This window comes from Triturus cristatus, chromosome 10 (genome assembly GCF_964204655.1).
Source record: "Triturus cristatus chromosome 10, aTriCri1.1, whole genome shotgun sequence".
In the NCBI taxonomy this organism is placed as follows: domain Eukaryota; kingdom Metazoa; phylum Chordata; class Amphibia; order Caudata; family Salamandridae; genus Triturus; species Triturus cristatus.
In genome coordinates, this window is record NC_140593.1 from 322,721,727 (window position 1) to 322,749,693 (window position 27,967).

General features: G+C 42.1%; 1 protein-coding gene across 1 annotated transcript; it reads left to right on the plus strand.

Moving 5' to 3' along the window:
* Window positions 1-27,037, plus strand: LOC146789387 (vimentin-4-like). Its single transcript, XM_085631514.1, has 8 exons — window positions 1-225; window positions 5,796-5,856; window positions 20,336-20,431; window positions 20,831-20,992; window positions 23,310-23,527; window positions 23,643-23,686; window positions 25,076-25,158; window positions 26,676-27,037. Exons 1-8 carry the CDS (start codon window positions 164-166, stop codon window positions 26,721-26,723), a joined length of 774 nt encoding a protein of 257 aa, XP_085487640.1. The 5' UTR covers window positions 1-163; the 3' UTR covers window positions 26,724-27,037.
* Window positions 27,038-27,967: the final 930 nt, after the last annotated feature.

Genomic DNA, 27,967 nt, shown 5'->3' on the forward strand with positions numbered 1-27,967 from the left:
TTTGTGGCCGCGGGCAGATGATGCGGCGTCAAATGCCTAGTCCCCAGTACCTGCTCAATTCAATAACAGGAGGAAGGAGACTAGCAGAGACGGAATAAAATCCAGTGAGAGGAGACAGCGAAGCTCTGTCTCATTTACTGCCGCGAGAGGACTGCACGCAGTCATGGGGGTGTCTCGCCTGATCCTGCTGGTACCGCTGCTGCTCGGGTGTACCACCCCGGTCAGGTGAGGGGAGCTCAAAGGTGGGGGTGTTGCTGCACCGGCATTCGGCCCTTTTAATCCACAAAGGTGTGGGATTTGGAGCTCCGCCCAGTCTGGCGAAGAGTCAAGCGCTTGTACTCGTGCTAACAATTAGGTTGTTAGTGTAAAATGTCCATCTTTTTACTTTGTTCATAGTTTTGCCATATGTCACGAGGGTCACCTTAAATCTGCCTTGTGTACAGTTTACTGCACTAAGTATTCTGAGTGTTTTAGTTTCACTTTCCCACAAAATGTTGGATTACAAGGACCAGCATGGCAATGACTGACGGAAAGTCACACGTATGATACGAAGCCAAGTGACAGATGGCAGAGCTCTCAAGTTTTCAGGTTCCATGTAGGATTGCCTTGTCCTATCCAGATATGTTGTTTTTTTCGTTGCCTGCCGGGTGTTGCAGCCGTGTTTAACACATGTTAAACAGTAAAATCTGTCTTAGGATAAATGTGCAAAACCAACTTTCATTCACAAACACTCGAATTTATCACCATCCGAGCTACGTTCTTTACCATAATTGGGTACCACAGGAGATTGCGAAAAATGCACATAGTTTTAACACTTACAATGCTCAAGGATGCACAAATACGTATACCTTCTTTTGTTTATATGCTCAGAAATATAATGCCGTATAATTGATTAAAGACATGGACATCACAAATAGCGAAACAATATTCAAATATCCATAACAAACCAAACGAGCATTGGCCGCGCGCGCGGCAGGAGAAGCCGGAGTTGTGTGCGCGCACAGCCAATGCTTTCCCAAAAAACACGAAAGTCATCGCAATCGCTGTGAAAGCGAAAGTGATCGGGATGACGCTCTCTGCTGCTGGCTGGCCTAGCGCATGGCGGCTGCGCGCGTGCATGCTCACGTGCACGCAAGCACTAGGCCAGCCAGCAGCACTTAAACAAGCATTGGCATAGCCAATAGGTCTCGCCTTTGGGACCTTATAAGTGTTTAGTTATCCAGCACAATATCCTTGGTGCAACAACATCAAGTGTTACATGGCTAAACACTTATAAGGTCCCAAAGACGAGACCTATTGGCTATGCCAATGCTTTTGCCGGGGATAAATTGTTAATCAGTTGGTTACTTGCTAGAACGGTAAGTGCTAGCCGGTTGAGACCTGCTCATCCAAGCTTTTAGGGCTCCCTAATTAAAGGTGAAAGCATCAAAGTTGGAGTCACAGATAATTTGGTGGTTCATATCTACAAACTTCGTAGCTTATATTTTGACTGCATTGAATCCAATTAATGTAGGGTGTGTTGATGACATGCGCTTTGGTTTGTCTATTATAGCAGTTTTTTGCTATTAGTCTGTGTGATCTAGATTTTCTCCTAGATAAGTTGTGCAGAGTTCACAAATTTACATTTTATGCCCTTAAAGTTACTATGTTTGTGGACTTCACACAATATTACCAAAAGGAGAGATGTACCCTGAAAAAAATTGTTCATTTTTGATGCTTACCTTGATCACTTTTTTGGGATGGCATCTTTTCCAAGGCATTTTTAGTTTACTAAAATGATATATTCAATGGTTGTACTTACTGGGACTTTCAGCAAATCCTCTTCATCCATTCATTTGTCATTCATATCTTACCTTCCGCCAACTACAGCATGGGACAGTGGGTCATTCCACTTGACCCAGTGACTAACTTCTCCTGGGTGATGTAGTTCTGCTCTTTCACTAGAAGCATATCTGCACTTCGGTGCTGTGGACCACTAAAGCAATGTGGGTTTTTTAAGACTCCATTTTGTCTTTAGCCATTTTTTAAAATACGTTAATAAGGGCCGAGCAGTGCCTAGAAAATATGTTTGCTAAATCCATTACAAAAAACGCATTGACAAAGACGAGGCTGGCAGTCAACACCAGACAGTGATTTTTTTTTTCTCTTCCTGTTCCTGTTATTCTAAAGTATCCAAATCGTGAAGTTAAATGTCGGCAAGGTTTTTAAAAATAACGAAGTGAACAGGAATACTGCTGCTTTTTTGAGAGATATGTTGGCGATGGGTGAAGATGGTAAATGAGGGTTGCCAGGCCTTTTATTCCCCGGGCATTTACCGGCACTGCTTGTGCCCTTGGAGCCCACTTTTGAGAGCTCAATGCCACTCATTGTATCTGCCACTTTTCCCCAGCTCCCAGAGGTTAAGTGCAGCAGGCACTGGTAAACTTTGAGAGAGGAAGGGGGGAGTTGGAGAGAAATATACCAGAGCAACATTCAAGGTTTAAATCAGAAGCAATCCGCGTGTAAAATCACGCACACAAGAATGCAGTTTAGGAAAAAATATTGCTAATATTACAAAGCAACTAATTTGGCATATGCAGGTGGTTCAGCATTGAGGGTGAACTTGCTAAGTGCAGTCTGCATGCAGGGCTGGAAATTACTGAGTTATGTAAACTGCCCTCTGTGGTGCAATAACAGGCCAGCACGTTACTGATTTAGAGGGATTAGTGCCTCACAGGAAAGGCCGTTCTGTTGCCTTTGCAGTGCCAAACTTGGGACATGGAGGTGTAATACATTCGAACAACTGGAACGTGTGAATGACTGACCCGCCTTGACTAGAGGCACTGCCGGTTTTTCACAACTATTAGAACGTAGGTGCCGGTCGGCAAACATAATAACTTGACGAGGATCACACAGGTTGGTTAATGATAGTTGGGGGGTTTTAAACCGGGCTTACTGAGCCTAAAGTGCGCTATGTACAGTACCCACCAGTCCATACCTCCTTACTCAACTAGTATGAAACAAGCAAGACAGGCTCATTGTCCGGGAGCTGTACAAGGGTCTAACCGCAACTAAAGATCAGTGCTTTACATTGTGGTCGGTTTTTTTAAAATTTACTTTACGTAAAAGACAGAAGTGTTGGGCAGTAAATGCTGTTTGCTGAGTACAGCGGTCACCTTTGCCCTAGTTCATGAAACTTTCACAAAATTAAGGTCTGGGTAAATGCAAGCAATGGGTGATTGAACGGCAGAACGTGAGAAATGCTTCTCAAATCACCAGAAATTCAGGAATATATTAACCCCCTGCTTCAGCTCTTAAAGTACACATTTGGTGGATTTTGAGATGCCTGACGGTGAGGAAAGCAAGCTGCAGTTTGCCAGATCAGCAAACTAGTGGAGATGAGTGAGTTGGGGGGAAATGGGGGGTGTAATGCGCTGAGGAGCAGGGGGCCAGCTCAACATGATGCCTCCCCGCAGGAGCCCCCCTCACGCTACCCTGGGTGTTACCAGGAGCTCCGCGGCTGCAAGCACGCTTTAATCTCTACTTGATTCACTCTCTGACGCGACTGATTTATTAGGTAATCCTAATTATGAAAAAGTGCCCCTGGCAACTGCAACAAGCAGTAAATTAAAGGAAATTTCGGAAGGGCAGCGTGGCTGAACGCGGGAGGAACCCAAACGTGATTTGCACCGTGGAGAAAGTGTCAGCGCATTAAAGTGAGGCAGTGTTGCGGTGGATGGAGACGGAAGAGCGCATATTGTAGACTATATTCACAGGGGGAGAAAGTGAAGGCAAAATCTGAAGCAGCTGCCACTGTGAGGCGCAGATCAAAGTGAAAGTAGAGGCGTGAAGAGAGGCAAGTGCATGCTGCCACATAGAGCGTTAACTAAAGCAGGATACGGTTTTCTGCTTGTTAGTGCTCTTGTTTTACGAGTGGGCGCTCTCTAGCTAAGAGACCGGAGCAACTGTCTCTGAAGCGCACATGGAATTGAATGGTAATTGCAGCCGCGACGCGCTGCGTGCGTAGCAGAGTAGGTAAAGGCAAAGAAAGAAGCTATTGTCACAGCGAGGCGCAGATTAAAGCGCAGCGTGATTGAAACTGCAGCGTGGCAGAGGAAGTGAGGAGAAGAGATGCAGATCAAAGTGATGTTTAACTAGCGCAGAGGGCATAGTTGACTACATACAGAAAGCCTGTTTTCATAGTTTTGGCAAATAAAAAAAAACCACGTATTTAAAAGGCATAACACTACCTTTCCAGAAGAACCCTCGCGCTGAAAGTAAAAAGCTGCAGGGGGAGGGGAGAGAGGAGGGGGCCTGCGCATGATTCCCTTGCTTGCTGAGCTGAAAACAATCTGTGGAGGAGCCTCTGTGCTGGTGCATTGTGGACCATGGGTATGGTCACTGCTGGTCTTGTGACTCGACTCTCTCAAAGAAGTTGCAAAAATCTGTACCCAACACTAAATGCAGGGGTATGCAGAGTATGTGAAGAAAAGGTTACATATCTGTAGTCCTGGTTCTGCATAATAATAATAATTCCCCGCTTCGTTTTCGGCACATACCTCCTTTTTTGCAAAGTTTTCTTCCATGCAAACAGCATCATAGCGTGTATTTAATTGCAAGTTCGTACTCAGATCTGCAGAAAGGAGGCTTAACAGAGGTCTCATTTGTATCCCCTGAATGTTCAATAAATATAATCTTCCAGGTTAATGTCATAGAACTCCATTGCAGCATCCAAATGCTGAGAAATCCCTATTCGGCGGAGAACAAGGAGGTAAAAATGCAGCCTGATATGCTTACATTGTAAACAGAGTAACAAGAAGACTGATCCATTAAGAACCTGGGGGGCATCTTTTTAAAGAATGTTTTGTAACATGAGTTCCCTCTCAGACAATGGCAGCTGGCATCTACGGGGTGGGGGAGCAGATACAATTAAACAACCAGGCAGCCGCGGCACCTGCGCTTTACTTTTCACATTAAAATTAAAGCGCGGGTCCCGCGATTATACCAAAAGTAAAGTAATAGAAAAAACATCTATTTTTTTACTTTTGGTATAATCGCGGTACCCGCGCTTTACTTTTAATGTTTAAAGTAAAGCGCGGGTGCAGTGATTATAACGTCATCGCGATCATGATCGCTGTGAAAGCGAAAGTGATCGCGATCATGATCTCCTCAGTGCTGCTGGCTGGCCTAGCGCATGGCAGCAGCGCGCGTGCACGCTCACATGCACGCAAGCGCTAGGCCAGCAAGCAGCACTTAAAAAAGCGCACATACAAAATGTCTCTCCGAGCCAGCGCATGCGCTGGGCTCAGCGAGACCTAAAAATGTCCTCGTGCTGTCAAAATGATCCCAACCCTCCCTCCCCCCACCTGCATTCGAGGTCCATTATGCAAGGAGGGGGTAGGTGGCTGCGAGGGGCCTAGCACAGGGGGTGGGAGTGTTCGGCGCCCCCACGTCCTTTGTTGTCTTTCAGGCGGCCAGGCTGACTGACATTTTTTGAGGCTCCTCAAATCTTTTGAGAGGGTGGGAGTTGCGTAATGTAACTGGCGGCTGGGGGGTGAAAACGGATTTGACAGCCCACCCCCATCCTTCAGACCCAACTCCTTGTCACAACGCTTTTTATTCTTTTTTAAAATGTTACTTTCGGAATTTTATGAAGCCCAAGCTAGGCCTCAAGGGGAATCAGAGCGTCTCTCATTATACTTTCAGTGCCACAATTTATATACAATGAGAACGTATGCACATTAACACCACACATTGACACAGAAAGTGTGTTGGCTAAATTGTTCCTGATTCTGCTGTCATGTTTTTGTTTGCAGGCTGCAGGATGAAATGATGCAGCGAGAGGAGGCGGAGAACACCCTGCAGTCTTTCAGACAGGTCTGGGACACTTACTTTTATCTCCAAAACTAAACTTTTGTTGGTCTCTTATTTCGGTATTTGTAAGTCTGCTTTCCTGAAAGAGATGTTAGGACCGATGTTATATTTGTGAGAAGCGTTTTTGTATATTCATCCCAAGGATTACTAATTAATAATCCTTTTAGGCTAAAGCATTCATTATCTCTATTTTTTCCTCACAATTACATGGTTATAATTTTAAGAAACGTTTTTTTATAAAAGTTGCATGCACCTCTTAACAAGCGAATCCCGAGCGGTTACATTGTTAATATAGGCGTTCAATGAAAATGTGCTTCTGCAGTTCATATGACGTCACCTTGAGTGCTTTACTCTCCCCTTCCCAGTTAGAAAATGAGCTCGTCACAGTGTGGTCTTGCTGACACCCAAGGCAAACACAAGGGTCACTGCACATAATCCCTGAATGCCCCGGAAGCCGAATGGCGCCATCTGCTGGTTGACAGGGAGATTAACTGGTCGCTCTGGGATTCCCATCGGAATGCCAGGCCAAGCATGGTAGAATCTAGTGCCATGGCAATGGGCTGGGAGGCCAGCAGTCTTTGTGCGAGGGGGGGATAAGGGGGATGGGCCGCATTCTTAACAACAGCCAGGAAAGTTTTTTTCTCCCCTTACATGCTAACAGGGCTTTAAGTGGGATGAAAAAACTGTGTGGGGGGGGGCGTCTCTCAAAGGGGCGTGGCCAATGTAATTAAGAGCGTGGCTTAAAAACACGTAAGCTAAAAATCTGTGTTTAGCATAGTTTGCTGCCGGACTTGTATTTTGCTGTTTCTGTCATTGCATCTAGATATATGATACAACTAGTAACATTATACCTAGAACAAGTCAGGACTATTGGCTTTGTCAGTGGTTCATTGCATAAGATAAATAAGCAGCAACTATGGCTTGAATATTATTGAAAAAGCTTCCACTTAAAGTCCTGGTGACACCACGACAATGTTGCTGCTCCAGAGTTTAAAAAGAGAAGGGAATTCCAGAGAGAAAATGACTCTCTTTAAAGGATTTCCCTTCCCCTACAACGCTCCCCTACAGCGCTCACCTACAACGCTCATGCCGTAACTTCTACACTAGTAAGCAGTGTAGTCACTGCAGTCTGGGGGAAAAAAACGGGCTGCCTGTGCCAGGGCACAAAACAGAGCCTGATAGAGACCCGTTTTGAGGCCCCCTTAAAAAAACTGCAATTGCTCAGACCCGGTGAGACCCGGCCCACTTAAAGCCCTGCATACTAATAATATAAGAAGCTCTACATTTCTTTTGTTTTAAAGCCTACATTCCACGATTCCGTTAGGGGTATTGTATCTCCTAAAATTTCCAGGCGGTGCCACATCATTGAACACCTAAGTTTGGGGGTGAGGAGTTGGCCTAACGGCTAGGGCGGTCGACCTCGAATCTGGGGAACTGGTTTCGAGTCTCGGCAACGATGCTGAACATCCTGTGATTCTGGGCAAATCACTTAATCTCCCCGTGCCTAACAAAAATGAATTTGTTGTCATGTAATGCAACTGGTGCTATGTAAAGCGCTCTGATACCTTGGGTCAAGTTCGCGCGATATAAAACTCTGTAAAAAGAAAAGAAAACGTAAGTGCCCTAGCCTGTTGTGCATTAAAAACGAGATTTCTGCAAAGTCATAGTCAATTTCTCTATTTTTGTAGGTTTATTGTAGATAAGCTCTTGCCCTATTCAAACACGAGTATCACTGATCATCTTAACATTACCTGCCCAATTTTAACACTGCAATGTTATTTTTGTGCAAACAACCCAACGGAGCGATTGCATAGTAACTTCTTTGCTTATTTTACAACGAAAATAGAACAAAGGAAGGTGCCAATGCTGCACTACACTTTCAGACAAATTTAAACAAATGAACTGACTTAAACAGATCCATTTTGTCCATTTTATGGTTGATTTTAATCAAAAATATTTTAAGCAATTTTTCTTATTATTTTGCACGGTTGTATTTTAAATGATTCAGTAATATACACACAAAATCATAGGAACCACATACAAAAATACTTTACAATTATTTACATTTACATAAACACGTAAACATGTCCATACAACTAGCATACCTCAAGCGAACAGACAATAGACAACATTCAATTAGAAATTTACATTTATATACAAAAAGCAAAACATCAATGAATATCACTTGTGCTTTTCGAGAAACCTATTTGAAAGAGTATTTTGTTATGTTGAAGGCGAAGACGAGTCAGAGAGAGGTCTACGCGTTTCGAATCCCTTCACCGGGGATTCTCATCAGGACCAAAAATATCTGGGAGACAGAAACATATACAGAACTGAATTAGACCATTAGCCCTTCCAGTGGCAGTTTATTTAAAAGAAGGAAGCTAATTTTCAAAATTTTCCAAAAATGGAGTCTTACCTACACTTTGCAGTGGTACATCCACGAGTGAAACGGATGGTGGTTAGCCTGCGATAGAACGCATCTATAGGCGGCAGAATGGAGAAAGCAGTGTTTTAGAGTAGAAAAAAAGGCAGAAGAACAGCCTACGTCTAATCTAAAGGCTAATGTGCCGGCAGATTCGTGAGACAAACTTACAGGTAGTTTTGAGAGATCTCTCATATCAACGTCCGTGGCTCCTCACTCAGCCTGGGCGGAAACGGCTAGTTGTATCTCGGGAAATTCGAGAGCAGCGACTCGGTGTTTATTCGGCCGATCACTGCAAAAGAAACAGAAACATATTCAGTGGGCAATCCGGACTGTTGAATCGGAAAGGCGAACGCGCACTCCCAGCCTCCTGCGAGGACGACATACCTTTTTATTCTTCTTCTTACAGAGCGCCCTTGGGTCCCAGCTGCACCGTGCACGAGGACCAGTGTTTGAGTGCTACTGCCATCGCCATTTTGTAGTTCTTGGACGATGGCGAATCACAAGTCAGTGCTTTAGAGGATTATGGGACTTGTAGTTCGGCCGCAATTTTTTTTGTAAAAACAAACAAAACCAATTAGTGAAGACATCTTGCCACACTTAAAATGAGAGCAAGACAAGTGGATATTCCGGTCTTTTCATTATGCGATAGCTTTTTCCTGATTATTCATAAGTACAGCACAGTGAATGGCTATCTGGTCCAGCAAACAGGGGTTTTGTCAATTAATACAGATACGTCCATGTATGAAGCGTAGCTGTCCTGTTAGTGGATGATGTCGGTCCATGGGGACAAAGGGCATGTTCGAGATACAAACCTCGTTGGTGACAGACATACCTGGCTAACTGAAGAGAAAGGTTGCCAGAGGTATTTTTACAGATTAAAAATCTCGGATAGCTCATTGAGACCAGCCACTGATGTGTTAAACTTGATGATGAGCATCGCTTCTCTCTTCACTAATTTTGCGTCAAGATCGCCGCCTCGGTCATCCTGTGTGACTTTTGAAATTACAGTCCATCTAACATCTCTTTCAGTGTGATTTTTGTTAAGCCAATGGTTCACCAACGGGGCATTAGGCACGTTCTTGCGTATCCTAGATTTGTGTTGTTGTATCCTTGTCCTTATCTCCTGGTTTGTTTTCCCAATATATAATTTGTCGCAAGGGCACAATATTCCGTAGACCACAAACTTTGTTTTGCAGTTTGAGAAGGAGTCATGTTTCCAATGGACCCCCTTGTGGGTAAAGAAATTCCCTTCGATTGTGGAATCACAACAGACACAAGTCCCACATTTATGATGTCCTTGTATTGGAGGCAAATTCAGAAGACTTCTTAGATCCTGACTTTTGGTTTTTGGCAGTGCAGCTCTGACTAGCTGGTTGGCTATGCTCTTATCTTTTTTAAAAGCAAATAGCGGAGTCTCTTTGAGTGACACATCCAGTTCTTTAATCAAATGCCAATTTTGAGAGATGGTCTTTTTAAGCCAGTTAGACGTTGGACCATAAGTTGATACACAAACAATCCTGTTGGTTTTGGATTTGGCCTTTCTCTCCAGAAGTGCTTCGCGTGGAGTCCACCAAGCATGTTTGATTGCCTTCTTTAGGAGTTTTTTGGGGTATCCTCTCTGGAGTAGGTTGTTCTTTAGATTTTCGGCATGGTATAGGTATTCATCTTTGAAGCTACAATTCCGGCGAATTCGCAAGAATTGGCCGTACGGCAGGTTGTCTTTTAAGCTGCGAGGATGATTACTAGAGTAGTGTAACGCTTTGTTCCTGTCCGTTTTCTTCTTGTAGAGGGTAGTCACTAGACCGCCGTTGCTGGGATAAATTTCCACGTCTAAAAAAGGAATCTTATATTTGGAAAAGTTCAAGCTGAATTTTATGTCAGCCGTTCTATTGTTTAGCCAATTGAAAAATTCATGGAGTTGCATTTCATCACCAGTCCAAGTTAGGAACACATCGTCGATGTATCGGACCCAGTTCGTAATGTAGATTGTAAAGGGGTTGTTGTTGTAGACGAATTGATCCTCATATTTAGACATGAACAAGACTGCCAGCTCTGGGGCAAAAGGACACCCCATCGCAACACCTTTGGTTTGCAGAAAAAAATCATCTTTAAAACAAAAGTAGTTGTTCTTGAGGGCAAATGTGGCTAGTTCCATGATGAAATTCGTGGGGACCTTTTCAGGTTTCGGTCTACTGTTGAGGAATGACTCCAGGACTGCCAAACCCTCATCTTGTGGGATCTCTGTATAGAGTGAGGTGACATCCAATGTTGCAAGAAGATGGACATTTTCTTCAAAAACCATAGAGTTAAGTTTGGCCAAAAAATCTGTGGTGTCTTGTATATATGATTTAACATCCTTCATGAAGGGCTTGAGAAAAAAGTCAACGAATTTGGATATTGATTCATTTAACGATTCACACCCCGAGACTATCGGGCGTCCTGGGGGGCTCCTCTGATCCTTATGAACTTTTGGAAGTACATAAAATATTGGTATCCTTGGATTTTTATTCCTTAAAAAATCGTATTCCTTTTTTCCAAGGAATCCTTGGTCAAAGCCTTTTTGTAGAATGTTAAAAAGTTTGCCTTGCATTTCAGCGGTGGGGTCCTTTGTGAGTTTCCGGTAACAATGTACATTTGAGAGTTGTCTCATTACTTCCATGGTATACCGTTCGGTGGCCCAGATGACAATTGAACCACCTTTATCGGCTTGTTTGATCACTATAGACTGGTCGTTCTTAAGTGCGGCCAGCGCTTCTTTTTGCGCTTTCGTTATGTTGGATTTAACGAATCTCTTCCTTTTATTTTCTGCTTCGTTGATAGCTGATAACACAACTTTCTCAAAAAGGATAACTTCCTTAGGTGTTTTAGCTGACGGGGGGCAAAAAATAGATTTTTTCCTCAGGCCTGTTGTTTCACTGTTCTGTTCTGCAGGATTACCCGAAAAGAACGTGATTAGACGTATCTTGCGACAAAATTCAATGAATTCCGTCTTCAGCTGGACGAAATTTGTTGCTTTGGATGGCACAAAAGATAAACCTTTTTCCAATACTCCCAGTTCATCCTGTGTCAGTGTTTTGTCTGAAAGATTGAAAATTGGTGAGCTGTTCTGTATCTGTGATTCCCGCCGGGGCAGAGCCACTTGTGTGCTTAGTTCTTGTACTTTTGGCGTCTCGTGGACATTTCCCATGGCTGATTGGTATATCTTACTCTGCCTCGTTGTTTTTGGCGGCCCCGTCCTAAAAAAGACGGTTGTTGAAAATTTGATTGGTAGTTCTGTTGAAAGTTGCCGCGTCTATTCGAATCGCCACTTATATTGATATTATCCGTATCACTTCCACTTGAGGATGACGTGGAGTCTGAAAAGGTAATACATTTTTGCCTCGATCTCCCTTGAAAGTCCGATAAGAATCTACGTGATTCTGGTCTGGTGTAAAAATCCAATTGGAGGTATGGGTAAACTTTTTCCAATGAGAAAGACTTCTTATCTTTCTCAAACTGGGTGCTCTTTTGGTTGATTGTGAAATCCTTGAACTCCAGAATATCCTTATCAACCTTTTCAAGCAGTGCCTTTGCGTCCGTAATTAGTTGGTTGGATTTTATTTCGTTCTCAAGGATACCAATTTCCTCCAACTGCTGTTTTGAGAGTCTTTGAGCTGTTTCCACAGTTAGCACCATTAGATCTCTGCTACATTTTGTTTCGATCTGACTGTAGCCTTTTTTATAGATAAGGTCCTCTGTAAAAATGACCGGAACGTTCCGTATTTGAAGGCCACCTGGGATAGTTCCAGCTCGCAGGTGTTCAATTAGAAAATGCCCGTGTAGGTCTGTCCTGATTTGTTTTTTCTTTAATCTGATAAGTTTATCAGATTCGTTATTGATTTTGGCTGTTGTACTTAATGCAGCTGAAGAAAATGATGGGGGGTCATTGATCAGCTTCTGTATATGCTCCTCACTATATGCGAATGTGTCACTAGCGGACATGATAGAGTGAAAAGAAAAAAGAAAAAATCTAAAAAGGTAGAATGCAACAACCCAGTGAATACAAACAACGACTTAGACACACCTGTTAGAACTGTCTCAACCGAGACACACCGTGAAATATATATCCCGCAATTGATTGCCACTATTCATATGTGAAACACCCTTCACAACCAGTGAGACTCAATAAGTGTCCAAAAACAACCTCGCGGGTATGCACCCGCCAGACAACTAGCAAGACCAACTTGGGTTTTGACTCATAGAGCAGCAGGGCCAAGTCAAAGTAATCAAAAATAGAACAAAGGAAGGTGCCAATGCTGCACTACACTTTCAGACAAATTTAAACAAATGAACTGACTTAAACAGATCCATTTTGTCCATTTTATGGTTGATTTTAATCAAAAATATTTTAAACAATTTTTCTTATTATTTTGCACGGTTGTATTTTAAATGATTCAGTAATATACACACAAAATCATAGGAACCACATACAAAAATACTTTACAATTATTTACATTTACATAAACACGTAAACATGTCCATACAACTAGCATACCTCAAGCGAACAGACAATAGACAACATTCAATTAGAAATTTACATTTATATACAAAAAGCAAAACATCAATGAATATCACTTGTGCTTTTCGAGAAACCTATTTGAAAGAGTATTTTGTTATGTTGAAGGCGAAGACGAGTCAGAGAGAGGTCTACGCGTTTCGAATCCCTTCACCGGGGATTCTCATCAGGACCAAAAATATCTGGGAGACAGAAACATATACAGAACTGAATTAGACCATTAGCCCTTCCAGTGGCAGTTTATTTAAAAGAAGGAAGCTAATTTTCAAAATTTTCCAAAAATGGAGTCTTACCTACACTTTGCAGTGGTACATCCACGAGTGAAACGGATGGTGGTTAGCCTGCGATAGAACGCATCTATAGGCGGCAGAATGGAGAAAGCAGTGTTTTAGAGTAGAAAAAAAGGCAGAAGAACAGCCTACGTCTAATCTAAAGGCTAATGTGCCGGCAGATTCGTGAGACAAACTTACAGGTAGTTTTGAGAGATCTCTCATATCAACGTCCGTGGCTCCTCACTCAGCCTGGGCGGAAACGGCTAGTTGTGTCTCGGGAAATTCGAGAGCAGCGACTCGGTGTTTATTCGGCCGATCACTGCAAAAGAAACAGAAACATATTCAGTGGGCAATCCGGACTGTTGAATCGGAAAGGCGAACGCGCACTCCCAGCCTCCTGCGAGGACGACATACCTTTTTATTCTTCTTCTTACAGAGCGCCCTTGGGTCCCAGCTGCACCGTGCACGAGGACCAGTGTTTGAGTGCTACTGCCATCGCCATTTTGTAGTTCTTGGACGATGGCGAATCACAAGTCAGTGCTTTAGAGGATTATGGGACTTGTAGTTCGGCCGCAATTTTTTTTGTAAAAACAAACAAAACCAATTAGTGAAGACATCTTGCCACACTTAAAATGAGAGCAAGACAAGTGGATATTCCGGTCTTTTCATTATGCGATAGCTTTTTCCTGATTATTCATAAGTACAGCACAGTGAATGGCTATCTGGTCCAGCAAACAGGGGTTGTGTCAATTAATACAGATACGTCCATGTATGAAGCGTAGCTGTCCTGTTAGTGGATTATGTCGGTCCATGGGGACAAAGGGCATGTTCGAGATACAAACCTCGTTGGTGACAGACATACCTGGCTAACTGAAGAGAAAGGTTGCCAGAGGTATTTTTACAGATTAAAAATCTCGGATAGCTCATTGAGACCAGCCACTGATGTGTTAAACTTGATGATGAGCATCGCTTCTCTCTTCACTAATTTTGCGTCAAGATCGCCGCCTCGGTCATCCTGTGTGACTTTTGAAATTACAGTCCATCTAACATCTCTTTCAGTGTGATTTTTGTTAAGCCAATGGTTCACCAACGGGGCAATAGGCACGTTCTTGCGTATCCTAGATTTTTACACCAGACCAGAATCACGTAGATTCTTATCGGACTTTCAAGGGAGATCGAGGCAAAAATGTATTACCTTTTCAGACACCACGTCATCCTCAAGTGGAAGTGATACGGATAATATCAATATAAGTGGCGATTCGAATAGACGCGGCAACTTTCAACAGAACTACCAATCAAATTTTCAACAACCGTCTTTTTTAGGACGGGGCCGCCAAAAACAACGAGGCAGAGTAAGATATACCAATCAGCCATGGGAAATGTCCACGAGACGCCAAAATTACAAGAACTAAGCACACAAGTGGCTCTGCCCCGGCGGGAATCACAGATACAGAACAGCTCACCAATTTTCAATCTTTCAGACAAAACACTGACACAGGATGAACTGGGAGTATTGGAAAAAGGTTTATCTTTTGTGCCATCCAAAGCAACAAATTTCGTCCAGCTGAAGACGGAATTCATTGAATTTTGTCGCAAGATACGTCTAATCACGTTCTTTTCGGGTAATCCTGCAGAACAGAACAGTGAAACAACAGGCCTGAGGAAAAAATCTATTTTTTGCCCCCCGTCAGCTAAAACACCTAAGGAAGTTATCCTTTTTGAGAAAGTTGTGTTATCAGCTATCAACGAAGCAGAAAATAAAAGGAAGAGATTCGTTAAATCCAACATAACGAAAGCGCAAAAAGAAGCGCTGGCCGCACTTAAGAACGACCAGTCTATAGTGATCAAACAAGCCGATAAAGGTGGTTCAATTGTCATCTGGGCCACTGAACGGTATACCATGGAAGTAATGAGACAACTCTCAAATGTACATTGTTACCGGAAACTCACAAAGGACCCCACCGCTGAAATGCAAGGCAAACTTTTTAACATTCTACAAAAAGGCTTTGACCAAGGATTCCTTGGAAAAAAGGAATACGATTTTTTAAGGAATAAAAATCCAAGGATACCAATCTTTTATGTACTTCCAAAAGTTCATAAGGATCAGAGGAGCCCCCCAGGACGCCCGATAGTCTCGGGGTGTGAATCGTTAAATGAATCAATATCCAAATTCGTTGACTTTTTTCTCAAGCCCTTCATGAAGGATGTTAAATCATATATACAAGACACCACAGATTTTTTGGCCAAACTTAACTCTATGGTTTTTGAAGAAAATGTCCATCTTCTTGCAACATTGGATGTCACCTCACTCTATACAGAGATCCCACAAGATGAGGGTTTGGCAGTCCTGGAGTCATTCCTCAACAGTAGACCGAAACCTGAAAAGGTCCCCACGAATTTCATCATGGAACTAGCCACATTTGCCCTCAAGAACAACTACTTTTGTTTTAAAGATGATTTTTTTCTGCAAACCAAAGGTGTTGCGATGGGGTGTCCTTTTGCCCCAGAGCTGGCAGTCTTGTTCATGTCTAAATATGAGGATCAATTCGTCTACAACAACAACCCCTTTACAATCTACATTACGAACTGGGTCCGATACATCGACGATGTGTTCCTAACTTGGACTGGTGATGAAATGCAACTCCATGAATTTTTCAATTGGCTAAACAATAGAACGGCTGACATAAAATTCAGCTTGAACTTTTCCAAATATAAGATTCCTTTTTTAGACGTGGAAATTTATCCCAGCAACGGCGGTCTAGTGACTACCCTCTACAAGAAGAAAACGGACAGGAACAAAGCGTTACACTACTCTAGTAATCCTCCTCGCAGCTTAAAAGACAACCTGCCGTACGGCCAATTCTTGCGAATTCGCCGGAATTGTAGCTTCAAAGATGAATACCTATACCATGCCGAAAATCTAAAGAACAACCTACTCCAGAGAGGATACCCCAAAAAACTCCTAAAGAAGGCAATCAAACGTGCTTGGTGGACTCCACGCGAAGCACTTCTGGAGAGAAAGGCCAAATCCAAAACCAACAGGATTGTTTGTGTATCAACTTATGGTCCAACGTCTAACTGGCTTAAAAAGACCATCTCTCAAAATTGGCATTTGATTAAAGAACTGGATGTGTCACTCAAAGAGACTCCGCTATTTGCTTTTAAAAAAGATAAGAGCATAGCCAACCAGCTAGTCAGAGCTGCACTGCCAAAAACCAAAAGTCAGGATCTAAGAAGTCTTCTGAATTTGCCTCCAATACAAGGACTTCATAAATGTGGGACTTGTGTCTGTTGTGATTCCACAATCGAAGGGAATTTCTTTACCCACAAGGGGGTCCATTGGAAACATGACTCCTTCTCAAACTGCAAAACAAAGTTTGTGGTCTACGGAATATTGTGCCCTTGCGACAAATTATATATTGGAAAAACAAACCAGGAGATAAGGACAAGGATACAACAACACAAATCTAGGATACGCAAGAACGTGCCTAATGCCCCGTTGGTGAACCATTGGCTTAACTAAAATCACACTGAAAGAGATGTTAGATGGACTGTAATTTCAAAAGTCACACAGGATGACCGAGGCGGCGATCTTGACGCAAAATTAGTGAAGAGAGAAGCGATGCTCATCATCAAGTTTAACACATCAGTGGCTGGTCTCAATGAGCTATCCGAGATTTTTAATCTGTAAAAATACCTCTGGCAACCTTTCTCTTCAGTTAGCCAGGTATGTCTGTCACCAACGAGGTTTGTATCTCGAACATGCCCTTTGTCCCCATGGACCGACATCATCCACTAACAGGACAGCTACGCTTCATACATGGACGTATCTGTATTAATTGACACAACCCCTGTTTGCTGGACCAGATAGCCATTCACTGTGCTGTACTTATGAATAATCAGGAAAAAGCTATCGCATAATGAAAAGACCGGAATATCCACTTGTCTTGCTCTCATTTTAAGTGTGGCAAGATGTCTTCACTAATTGGTTTTGTTTGTTTTTACAAAAAAAATTGCGGCCGAACTACAAGTCCCATAATCCTCTAAAGCACTGACTTGTGATTCGCCATCGTCCAAGAACTACAAAATGGCGATGGCAGTAGCACTCAAACACTGGTCCTCGTGCACGGTGCAGCTGGGACCCAAGGGCGCTCTGTAAGAAGAAGAATAAAAAGGTATGTCGTCCTCGCAGGAGGCTGGGAGTGCGCGTTCGCCTTTCCGATTCAACAGTCCGGATTGCCCACTGAATATGTTTCTGTTTCTTTTGCAGTGATCGGCCGAATAAACACCGAGTCGCTGCTCTCGAATTTCCCGAGATACAACTAGCCGTTTCCGCCCAGGCTGAGTGAGGAGCCACGGACGTTGATATGAGAGATCTCTCAAAACTACCTGTAAGTTTGTCTCACGAATCTGCCGGCACATTAGCCTTTAGATTAGACGTAGGCTGTTCTTCTGCCTTTTTTTCTACTCTAAAACACTGCTTTCTCCATTCTGCCGCCTATAGATGCGTTCTATCGCAGGCTAACCACCATCCGTTTCACTCGTGGATGTACCACTGCAAAGTGTAGGTAAGACTCCATTTTTGGAAAATTTTGAAAATTAGCTTCCTTCTTTTAAATAAACTGCCACTGGAAGGGCTAATGGTCTAATTCAGTTCTGTATATGTTTCTGTCTCCCAGATATTTTTGGTCCTGATGAGAATCCCCGGTGAAGGGATTCGAAACGCGTAGACCTCTCTCTGACTCGTCTTCGCCTTCAACATAACAAAATACTCTTTCAAATAGGTTTCTCGAAAAGCACAAGTGATATTCATTGATGTTTTGCTTTTTGTATATAAATGTAAATTTCTAATTGAATGTTGTCTATTGTCTGTTCGCTTGAGGTATGCTAGTTGTATGGACATGTTTACGTGTTTATGTAAATGTAAATAATTGTAAAGTATTTTTGTATGTGGTTCCTATGATTTTGTGTGTATATTACTGAATCATTTAAAATACAACCGTGCAAAATAATAAGAAAAATTGCTTAAAATATTTTTGATTAAAATCAACCATAAAATGGACAAAATGGATCTGTTTAAGTCAGTTCATTTGTTTAAATTTGTCTGAAAGTGTAGTGCAGCATTGGCACCTTCCTTTGTTCTATTTTTGATTACTTTGACTTGGCCCTGCTGCTCTATGAGTCAAAACCCAAGTTGGTCTTGCTATTTTACAACGAAGCACAATACAATAATCTAAAAAGAGCCCAAGTGAATTGGTCCATACAGCTTTCACCAGTACAGAAGCAACATGGGAGTACAGCTGACGCTAGTTTTTATTCATGCAGTTTATAATATGTGTATGCCATGTAGGTGAGAGCAAACGCAGCTGATTGCAGCCCCGAAAGCCTGCATAGTGATAATGCCTCCAAAGGGACTATGCGTGCAGTTTTCATCTGCTGGTGGCTGTGGTGGTGTTGTGTGTGTGTGTGCGTGTGTGTTTGTAGTTATGGCTTAATGTTTCCATCGTCCCCTAACTGTTTGATGCTTTGTATTTTCAACATCATTTTTTAGACACTCTCCAGGGTTTCCTAATGGTTTATAAGCATTTCCTTTATTGAAACTTTCTATCATCTTTTGTTTAAAGTGTTGGAGCTGGGAGCCAATTATGTTTTTGTATGTATGCAATATAGAGTGTTATGCATGTTAAATGGGTAGAAAACGACTTTTAATGTGGTAAACCTTTCATGTTGCCCATTTTGAGGTTGTACCAGACATGCCCAATATGGTCTAAATATGTGAACGTACACCTGTAGGGACCTATATAAATATGTTGTGCACTTGAAGGCACCATCACACATGCACACCTCCCGACAGCTGTTCATGCAGCTGAGTTTTAACAGGGATGCAAAAGCATTTCCTGGAAAATGTTTTGCTGGTTTGTTGATGGTAGCCATAGTTTTAGGCCATCGGAGGACTCTACAGTGACCAGTGCTGTTCAGTGAATTACAGTGGAGTGGAGCTGGGTCTGGTGGCTCAGTGGGCTAATGCATCCACTGCAGGGGCCTGTGTTCGAGCTCATGGTCACAGGTTCAAATCCTGGTAGGTCCACTCTGCCTTTCATCCATTTGAGGTCGATAAAATGAGTACCATTGAGTTGGATAACAATATACATCTGTTATTCAGCGCCAAGATGCCCCGTTGCTGGGGTGAACGTGCGCTTTACAAATACTCAAGTTATATCCAATTGGCAGGCACACACCTCCAAAGCCCCGAAAGATCACAGAGTGAGGGATAACCTTTCACTGGATTGGTGTTGGGTCACTCTGTATGTGATCATACATGTACCTGCCAATAGGGGTCATTGAGGTGCATCCAGAATAGACATTTTAAGGAGCTTGTTCACAGAAGATCCTTAAACATGTTAATTTTGGTATTAGTGCATCATCTATCCTCAATTTTAACCACTCGTGGGCAATTGCGGGTAATTTCCACTTCGACAAGAACTGCAGTGTCTTTAATGACTGCCCTATCCCACCCCAATGCACTGGACACAGAATCAGGCAAGCCACTCGAACCATGTGCAAATAAGAGTTGTAGAAACTTTTTTCAACTGGCATCATCCAATCAAAATTCAAATTTGAATTGATGAATGTGTTTTCAGTCATTGCAGATACAAGATATGTCTGTTTGGGCATTATCACTGGAGAGCTACTTTTGCTATTTTTTAAGTAAGCTAAAGCATCCAACACAAAGCTCTTTTAGAAAAAATATCTTAGTCCATAGTAAAACTCATGACAGGCCTCAAAATGTAGTTTATTTAAAAGCAGAGTTAGGTGAGTCCTAAAGACATTGCAGGGATAAAGCTACCCCACCCACCCCCAGGACTTAATTTCACTTGACCAATGCTTTCCTAATATTCGGTTCAGTTTTTTGGCTTTGTGTGCTGTGGATTGATTGAAATAATCCCACGTAAAAGCCTCTCCCATCCTTCCGCTCACCGGATAGCCTTCATAACAGTAACTGGGAAGTGCCTTATTACTGAGTGGAAATCACGAAAATGTAAAATTTCCGTCTTCATTAAGATCACTGCTATGTTTTCAATAGTTTTCAGGGGGAGGGTGAACGATTTCTATTTACATTTCATGTATACTTTAAGTACCCTAAAATTGTATCATACATGCTGTTGCCTACACAATGAGGACAACTTCATTTACCAACATCTTTTCATTGTTTTATGTCTAAATCAGGATGTTGACAATGCCTCCCTGGCACGCCTGGATCTGGAGCGCAAAGTAGAGTCCCTGCAAGAAGAAATCGACTTTTTGAAGAAGCTTCTCGGTGAAGTAAGATATTTTCCAGAACTGTTGTTATTTTTTCCAAACATTCATGATTATGGTAAGGTAAAGAGCAAAATAAACCTTTCCACTCTACTTCAGTGAATTTCATGGCATGGCCTTTAACTAAATCAAACACCAATAGCACCTGCAGTAAATAAAGCAGTTTTCCTCAAAGTATCTCTTATTCAGTTTATATTTTCTCTGCTGCTGTAGAAGCTTCATTAAACATTGACAGAGTGAAAAAGGAATAGATGAAATAGCTGTTCACTGCAATAAAATAACATTAGCCTTGTGCTAATGTTTATAAATAGTTTTACTTTACCGTACAAAGCTTGCTTTCACCTCTGGGTTAGGCATCGATTGCCCTTTTGAATTGTTTGTCACTTCTATTTTTTGTGTTCCCAGGAAATCCGGGAACTGCTGTCACAAATCCAGGAGCATCACGTCCAGATTGACATGGATGTGGCTAAACCAGACCTGACCGCTGCCCTGCGTGATGTCCGCCAACAGCACGAAAATGTGGCATCCAACAACCTCGCTGAGGCCGAAGAATGGTACAAGTCCAAGGTACAGAATGGCATTTACTATAAGTTTAATTATAAATGAAAAGGCAATCCATCATGGTCGTAGGACAAATGTCATAAACCAATAGATTATTTTTACCACTATTAAGAACCCAGGGCCAGATGCACTAAGGCTTTTTGTGTCTGTAAAGGATCCAGTTCACAAAATAAAGCCATTTGCACCTTCTCAATGGTCTTTTTGTAAGTGCTAAACCCCAATTGAGATTCGGTAATACACTACTGAATTGCAGTTCGGACTTGTGACTACATATCGAATCAGGACACGTTTATGGCATCCCTTCCAAATAGCGATTTGGAATGGGATGTATGAATGTTTTGCAACCAAAATGTGGTCGCAAAGCATTAATATTTTACTGACTACTGAAAGGTAGTGGTAGACCTTTCGCAAATTGGAATGTTGACAAAAACATTTTTTAAGAGTAGTCAGCGGTCCCATGGACCCCTGGCTAAGTTTCAAATCAATGTTTGTTAAACACATCATCATTTTTATTTTTTTTAAGGAAAACAGGAATATTAAAAAAAAAAACAACAATTGCTTTATTTAATAGCAATCTCAGACATGGTTGTCTGCTGACCCCACAGTCCACCATCCCTGTGATGTCAGTGAATCATAGTAGGTCCCAGTGTTGTGACCTACCTCATTAATATTCAGGAAGAAGGTGAATTGCAACTCACTACAGTTCAGTGTTTTGCGAACCGATCTATTGGTACATAGGTCAGTTCATAAAATACCAAACTGGTCTCACAAATACTGCTCACAAATTGCGTCCAACAACCAGTGTTTAGTTTATCTGGCCCTACGTGCATAAGACTTGGCATAAATTCACCCACAGATTTCAGATTTCTCACGCACCACACCCATAATGGCACTTCATTCATTTTGCAAGGCTTTACAAACTTAGCAGCTTTTCGATTGTATGCAGTTTGAGTACGAACTCAATGGACAATGCATTTCACTCTGGTGAATTTGGGCAGTATGAAATTTCCACAAAAAGTGTTATGCTCTTTAAATAGGAGTGTGCATCATTTTATGAAATTGTGTCTGTGACTTAACAATATGATGAACCAAATATATTACTGTATATTATTGTATAGTTTTATGGTATTGTGCTCTATTTGAACGATTTAATTAAATTAAGTATGACTGATTTTGAAACAGCACTGCACTATTAGTGCATTAGATTCACAGGTGCAGTGATGTTGTCCTGGTGTCTGTCTTGTTGTGAGACCAGGAAGCATGCACCTCACTCAGATATAGATTTGATATCATTCAAAGTTTCATAATTTAACACCTTTCTGAAGCTGCGAATCGCAACAATGACGCCCTGCGCCAAGCTAAACAGGAATCCAATGACCACCGCAGGCAGCTACAGACCCTGACCTGTGAAGTGGATGTACTGAAAGGAACTGTGAGTAAAACAAGTGTATAAGGACTCCACAGGCCTGCATATGTTCAATAGCACCACACAGTATCTCGCTCCAGGAAAGACAGGGTGTGACAAGAAATACAAAACAGAAAGGTGGTGTAAGTTCATTGCACTACTGACAGGGATGTTTTAAACCATATCTAATGCCTCCATGTTTCCAGTGGTGATTGCTCCCTTTGTTGGCTCTCCCTTTGACAGGATATAGTGTCTTGTTCTGATAATCATCTGATACCAGAGTTTAAACTCATTTTTATTTGCAAGCCTCCAGTATCAGATATGCATTTCATGTAACTCCACGCCCATTTTCAGTCACAGTTCCATCTGTCTCACAGTGCTGCTAGCATGAAACAGACGTCACATTTTTTGGGTCCGGTAACATTGAAAGGGTTAAAACCATGCTTACCATATATTCTGATCAGATTTTCTGTGTCACTACAGCGGTGCATACTTTTGGTTATTTCCGCTTGAGTAGAATGCTCGAGATAGTATGCACCACTGTATAAAAGGCTGAAATCTACCCCAGGCCTGATGTGAGGAAACGTAACAGAGGCCCTGGTGGCACTGGTGGGCCCCCAACACATCCGGGCCCCCCAACCCCTTAAGGGGACCTCTATTCAGCCATAAACCAATAAATATATGTGAGCTATTGGAGACTCTGTCACCTCTTTATATTCTGTAGGGGGCCCCCATCATTTTGTGTTACACCACTGATGGTGGGTGGGGGATTTTTTGGCTCATGGATTTGTTGGGTTTCGTTTTCTGAAAGCCCATCCCGACTTGTCACCCACAAATTCCCTTGTATCCATGATAATAAGTAATTGTAATTCAGAAATGTGTGCTTTAAATGACCATTGGTCCTCTCACCGTTTGCAGAACGAGTCTCTGGAGCGCCAGATGCGCGAGCTGGAAGAGAACTTTGGCATCGAAGCTGCTAACTTCCAAGACAATATCACCCACCTTCAGGATGAAATCCAGAACAAGAAGAAAGAAATGGCGCGCCACCTGCGCGAGTACCAGGAGCTGCTCAACGTCAAGATGGCCCTGGATATTGAGATTGCGACTTACAGTAAACTGTTGGAGGAGGAGAGCAGGTAGATTGCAAACACCATGTGCACCTCATGATATATCACAACTACTACATGTGGTCATTATTTGCAGAGTAACACCGGTTCATGGACTATAATCTGCTCTTCCATGTCTTTGCAGGATTACAGTGCCAGTCCACTCCTTCTCTGCCATGAGCATGAGAGGTAAGACATTTCCACTAGCACTAACTCATAACATTCGGACATGTGCACCACTAATCCTTTGCACCATATTTCTAGTGTAGTAACATTTGTACAAATACACATTACAATTGAAACAAAGCACATGTGTGCTTACACAGCAACATTTGTATCCACTCGAGAGAATCAGTAGACCAAAGAGGCAGTCTCAGTCTACTTTAATGAGCAACAAATGGCTTGCAACAATTTTTATTTTTTAATTTTTTTGTTGGTTGCTATTTTTCTTTGAAGTAGCTATTAAATGCTGCATGTCTGGTGTTTGCACTGCATTTCCACATTTTAAGGCATGCTGAGAGCATTTATATATAAGCAGGCCAGAAATGTCTGCTTATCGATAAACCATCTGGCAAAAAGATGCACGACTTCAAAACAGTCAGGAAAGTTACTTCAGTTCGAAACTATAGAACTGCACATTCCTCAACATACACCATAATTCAAACTAGCAATTAGAAATGAAATTTAAATACAAATCTGGCAGTGAAGCATAATTATAATGTACATTGCATCGTATTGAAAACTGGAGATAGTGTGTTTGTAAAGCTTTCAGGTTAGATAATATTAGAAAAAAGCTATTCACACCTTAATGGTGCTATTACGAATACATATTAGCACTACCTCCTAGAAACATTTAATGAATCCCTTGAAAATAAAATGCCATGAACTATGTAATAACATATTCATTCCTAGATGAGATAGCAGAGGCTTTTATTCACTCACCGAGGGGTTCGCTTTATGAATAAAATGTAATTTACTCTGTAGTAACATATTCATAGATGAGGGAGCAGAGATGTTATTCGCTCATTGGTGAATTCCCCTTGTGAATAACATTTCATGAACCATGTGGTAACGTTATCATTCATAGATGAGGGAGAGCAGGTGTTAGTCACTCTTTGAGGGTTTCACTTTGGGAATAAAATCTCATGAAGTATGTACTAACATGCTCATTCATAGATGAGGTAGAGGAGCCTTTTATTCTCTGACTGAGGGATTCGCATGGATTATGTATTAACACACTCATTCATAGATGAGGCAGCAGAGGCATTTATTCACTGACTGAGGGATTCGCTTTATAAAACAAATATCATGAACTATGTAGTAGCATTCACGGATAAGGGAGAGGAGGCGTTCATTCCTCATTGGGGGATTCGCTTGGTGCCAGCCATGGGATTCTCGACACATAGGAGTAAATAACTTCAGTCACACTCTCGGGCTAGTGTGCATATTTTGGGTGTCTGCTGCAAGTGGCCTGCATTACCTGTTTTCTCTAGTTATGTTGCATGCATGTGTGTAGGGAAATCAGTTTCCTTCCCTTTAAAGTCTTCCATTCAAAGACTGTATATCTAACTTCTACAGAAACCAACCTTGAATCGCGCCCCATTGACTCCCACTCGAAGAGGACACTTCTGATTAAGACTGTTGAGACCAGAGATGGCCAGGTACGTTTCAGCACCACCAAGATTATTATGTTGGATCATATGAAGAGATAAGTGTCTCAATTCTTGCATGAAGTTGCAGTTGGTCAGTAAATTAGGCCGATTCAGAGACCACTTCTTACTCCTCCTTCAATACATAAACCCTCCTAATCTATATGAAATCTAGATGAAGCTGCCATTATTATACATGCAATTCTGTAGATCTCAAATGCAGCTTAATTGATTGCACTTTGCAGGGATCACGGCTAGACAATCACTACACTCTGACGCAATGAATCATCCCCATGTTTAGCAGTGTGGATTCTATCATGATTGCCCAAGCCTCTGGGAAGTAGCAGGACCTCTCCGACACATGGCAGATCCTGCATATTTAGTTGACTTGATTTGATTGTGCACTTCCATGATCCTGGTACTGAGCCCTCCAGTTATCAGGAGACCTATGCCATACTCTGCCTCACTGTGGCAAGATGACAGAACCATATTTGGCCATGTTGGCAGGGCCGCGCTCCAGACCACTCCTCTTGCTCCTTGGTTGCAGTAAATGAGCCTGGGCTGTTTTGGTCTGTAGGGGAGCCTGGCCAGGTTATGGCTTTAAATGAAGGTCTTATTTTGAATGTACATTTGTCGTATTTCTACCACTGAAAGATGTGAGTCAAAATTAACAAAAAACATTACAAGCAACAGTGCATCACGAGTCATACTATGGCACTTTGGCCCATTCAACATACCACTGAGCTACCACATGCAAAATGCATTTGGGAAAAAGCTCATTTGGCAGCTTTGAACTTTTTGCATTTTTTCCATGTTTTAATATATGCAAGCAAATCTACATTCTTAAGAAGCAGATAGCTGTGGCCTTTAAAATGTGGCCTGGCAGGTGGTATCACACATGGCCACCTGATAGTCTAAGTGGCCACTTGACAGTCTTCCAAGAAAGTAATTCTTCCAGTTGGCTTTTTCATTGAAAAACCCTGAGCAATCTTTGCAACAAAACACTGTAGGAAACCTTTGAACTGAAACGCCTGTGACGTACTTTGCAATTGTGCACTATGGTGTTTGGGTTGTCACACTGGATGGCCACTTTCAGGAGTGCCTTTCCGTCCCATTGTTTCTGTTTTTAATGGCATTTCATAACACAGAGTTACCACTGAGAATGTTTCCGAACCCAAGGAACTGATACAGATGTGTCCTGCCTAAGCATTGACGGGGGAACATAGCAAGAATTGTGAATACACATGGCAATATGTTATTGTGCCACAGCGTTCCCCTTAGAAATCATGGGATTTTTAAGGCCTTTAGCTGTTATTTGTCACCACCACTAGAGGGTGCCCTAAGGTTGCTGTCTTACTTTGTCTCATGGATGTGTAACATATAATCTGGAAAGTGCAGCAGACAATTCTATAGCACAGGCATTTGATATGTTGTCATTGAGTTCAAATGATGCAGTTGCAATATTAATAATAATAATTGATTCATTTTGTGGTATGCGCTAATCAAGACAACCCATTCCTTTTCAACAGGTTGTTAATGAACGTTCTCATGAACATGATGAGTTAGATTTGGAGTGAAAAGGTACTGCCGTAAAGCCCAGCATGTATTTTCATTGAAGCAGAAAAGACAACCTTCACCAGCAAGACGAAGCTGTCCGCAGTGTCCAAGATGAAGACAAGCTTGCAAGTGCCTTTTGCAGTTAATTCAGGAGTGCAAGATAGTTATGATAGTACTTAGGTCTGGCGAGCAGAGGCCTTTTCTGAAAGATAGAAAACGAGTTTACAACAGTGTCTAGTTTACAGAGCTGCAATAGCAATATCTTGTGCCGCAATACTGTTTAAAAACAAAAAAGAAAAAATCCCCCAACTTCCAATAAAGAGCTTTTTCCATACAGTGTATGACACAACTCTCAGTGCTTTAATAAAAGTTTCAAAAAGAATGCCTTAAGGTAGGTTATATGGGTTTGTCCGATTTGGATGTGCTTTTTAATTAAAAACGTTTGCGATATTTCTCAGCATAGTGCTGAAATCAAACAGTGATAAAATAACCACGGATTGAAACTATTACTCAAAATATTACTAACTTTATCATTAGGACAGTCATTCTGCAAGTGTAGAGACTCCTACAAACAACCACAGCAAATCGGAACTTTTGCAACATGACTGCTGATCTGAACATTATCCTAAATAGAGCATCTTTCTGTCTACTCATGACACTACAAAACACAAGTCTTGCCACTTGCCCTTGAATTGCAAGTACCATTTTCTTTTGCATGTAGCTTTGCCATCATCACTGCAAACATTTATATTTCCATTATGTAAGCATGATCTAATGTCTGTACTGGGACATGGTGTGTCATTTGACTTCTGGATTTAAGCAGGGCTGTCTTCTGATAACATCACCTCTTTTCTTTTTTTTGTCCTCGTTGCCCAGGTAAATAGAAGTAAAAAAACATGATCACTTCCCGGAGGCGCGTCTCGTGATCTTTTAGAGACCTGGAATGGTAAACTCTACACCTTGCGGTACAAGGTCAAGACTGATTTGCATATGGCCATGTCTGAACTGGGGTGGTGTGGTGAGCAAAATAACGATGGATTAAACCCAGATCTGTGACTGGGGGTGAATGTTTTGCCATTGTGCAACATTCGGTCCATCATCTTGTGTGTTTTGCTGTTCACCCTATGTGGGAAGGGTATGCCCAGATGTGGGTCCCGTGCTCACTACGCCACTGAAGTCAAGCTATCCTGGCTGATGACGGCTGATAGCCAGAAACCGGTCCTAGGATGCTTGATTCCGGTCCAGGGAAGACATGGCTTGGCAG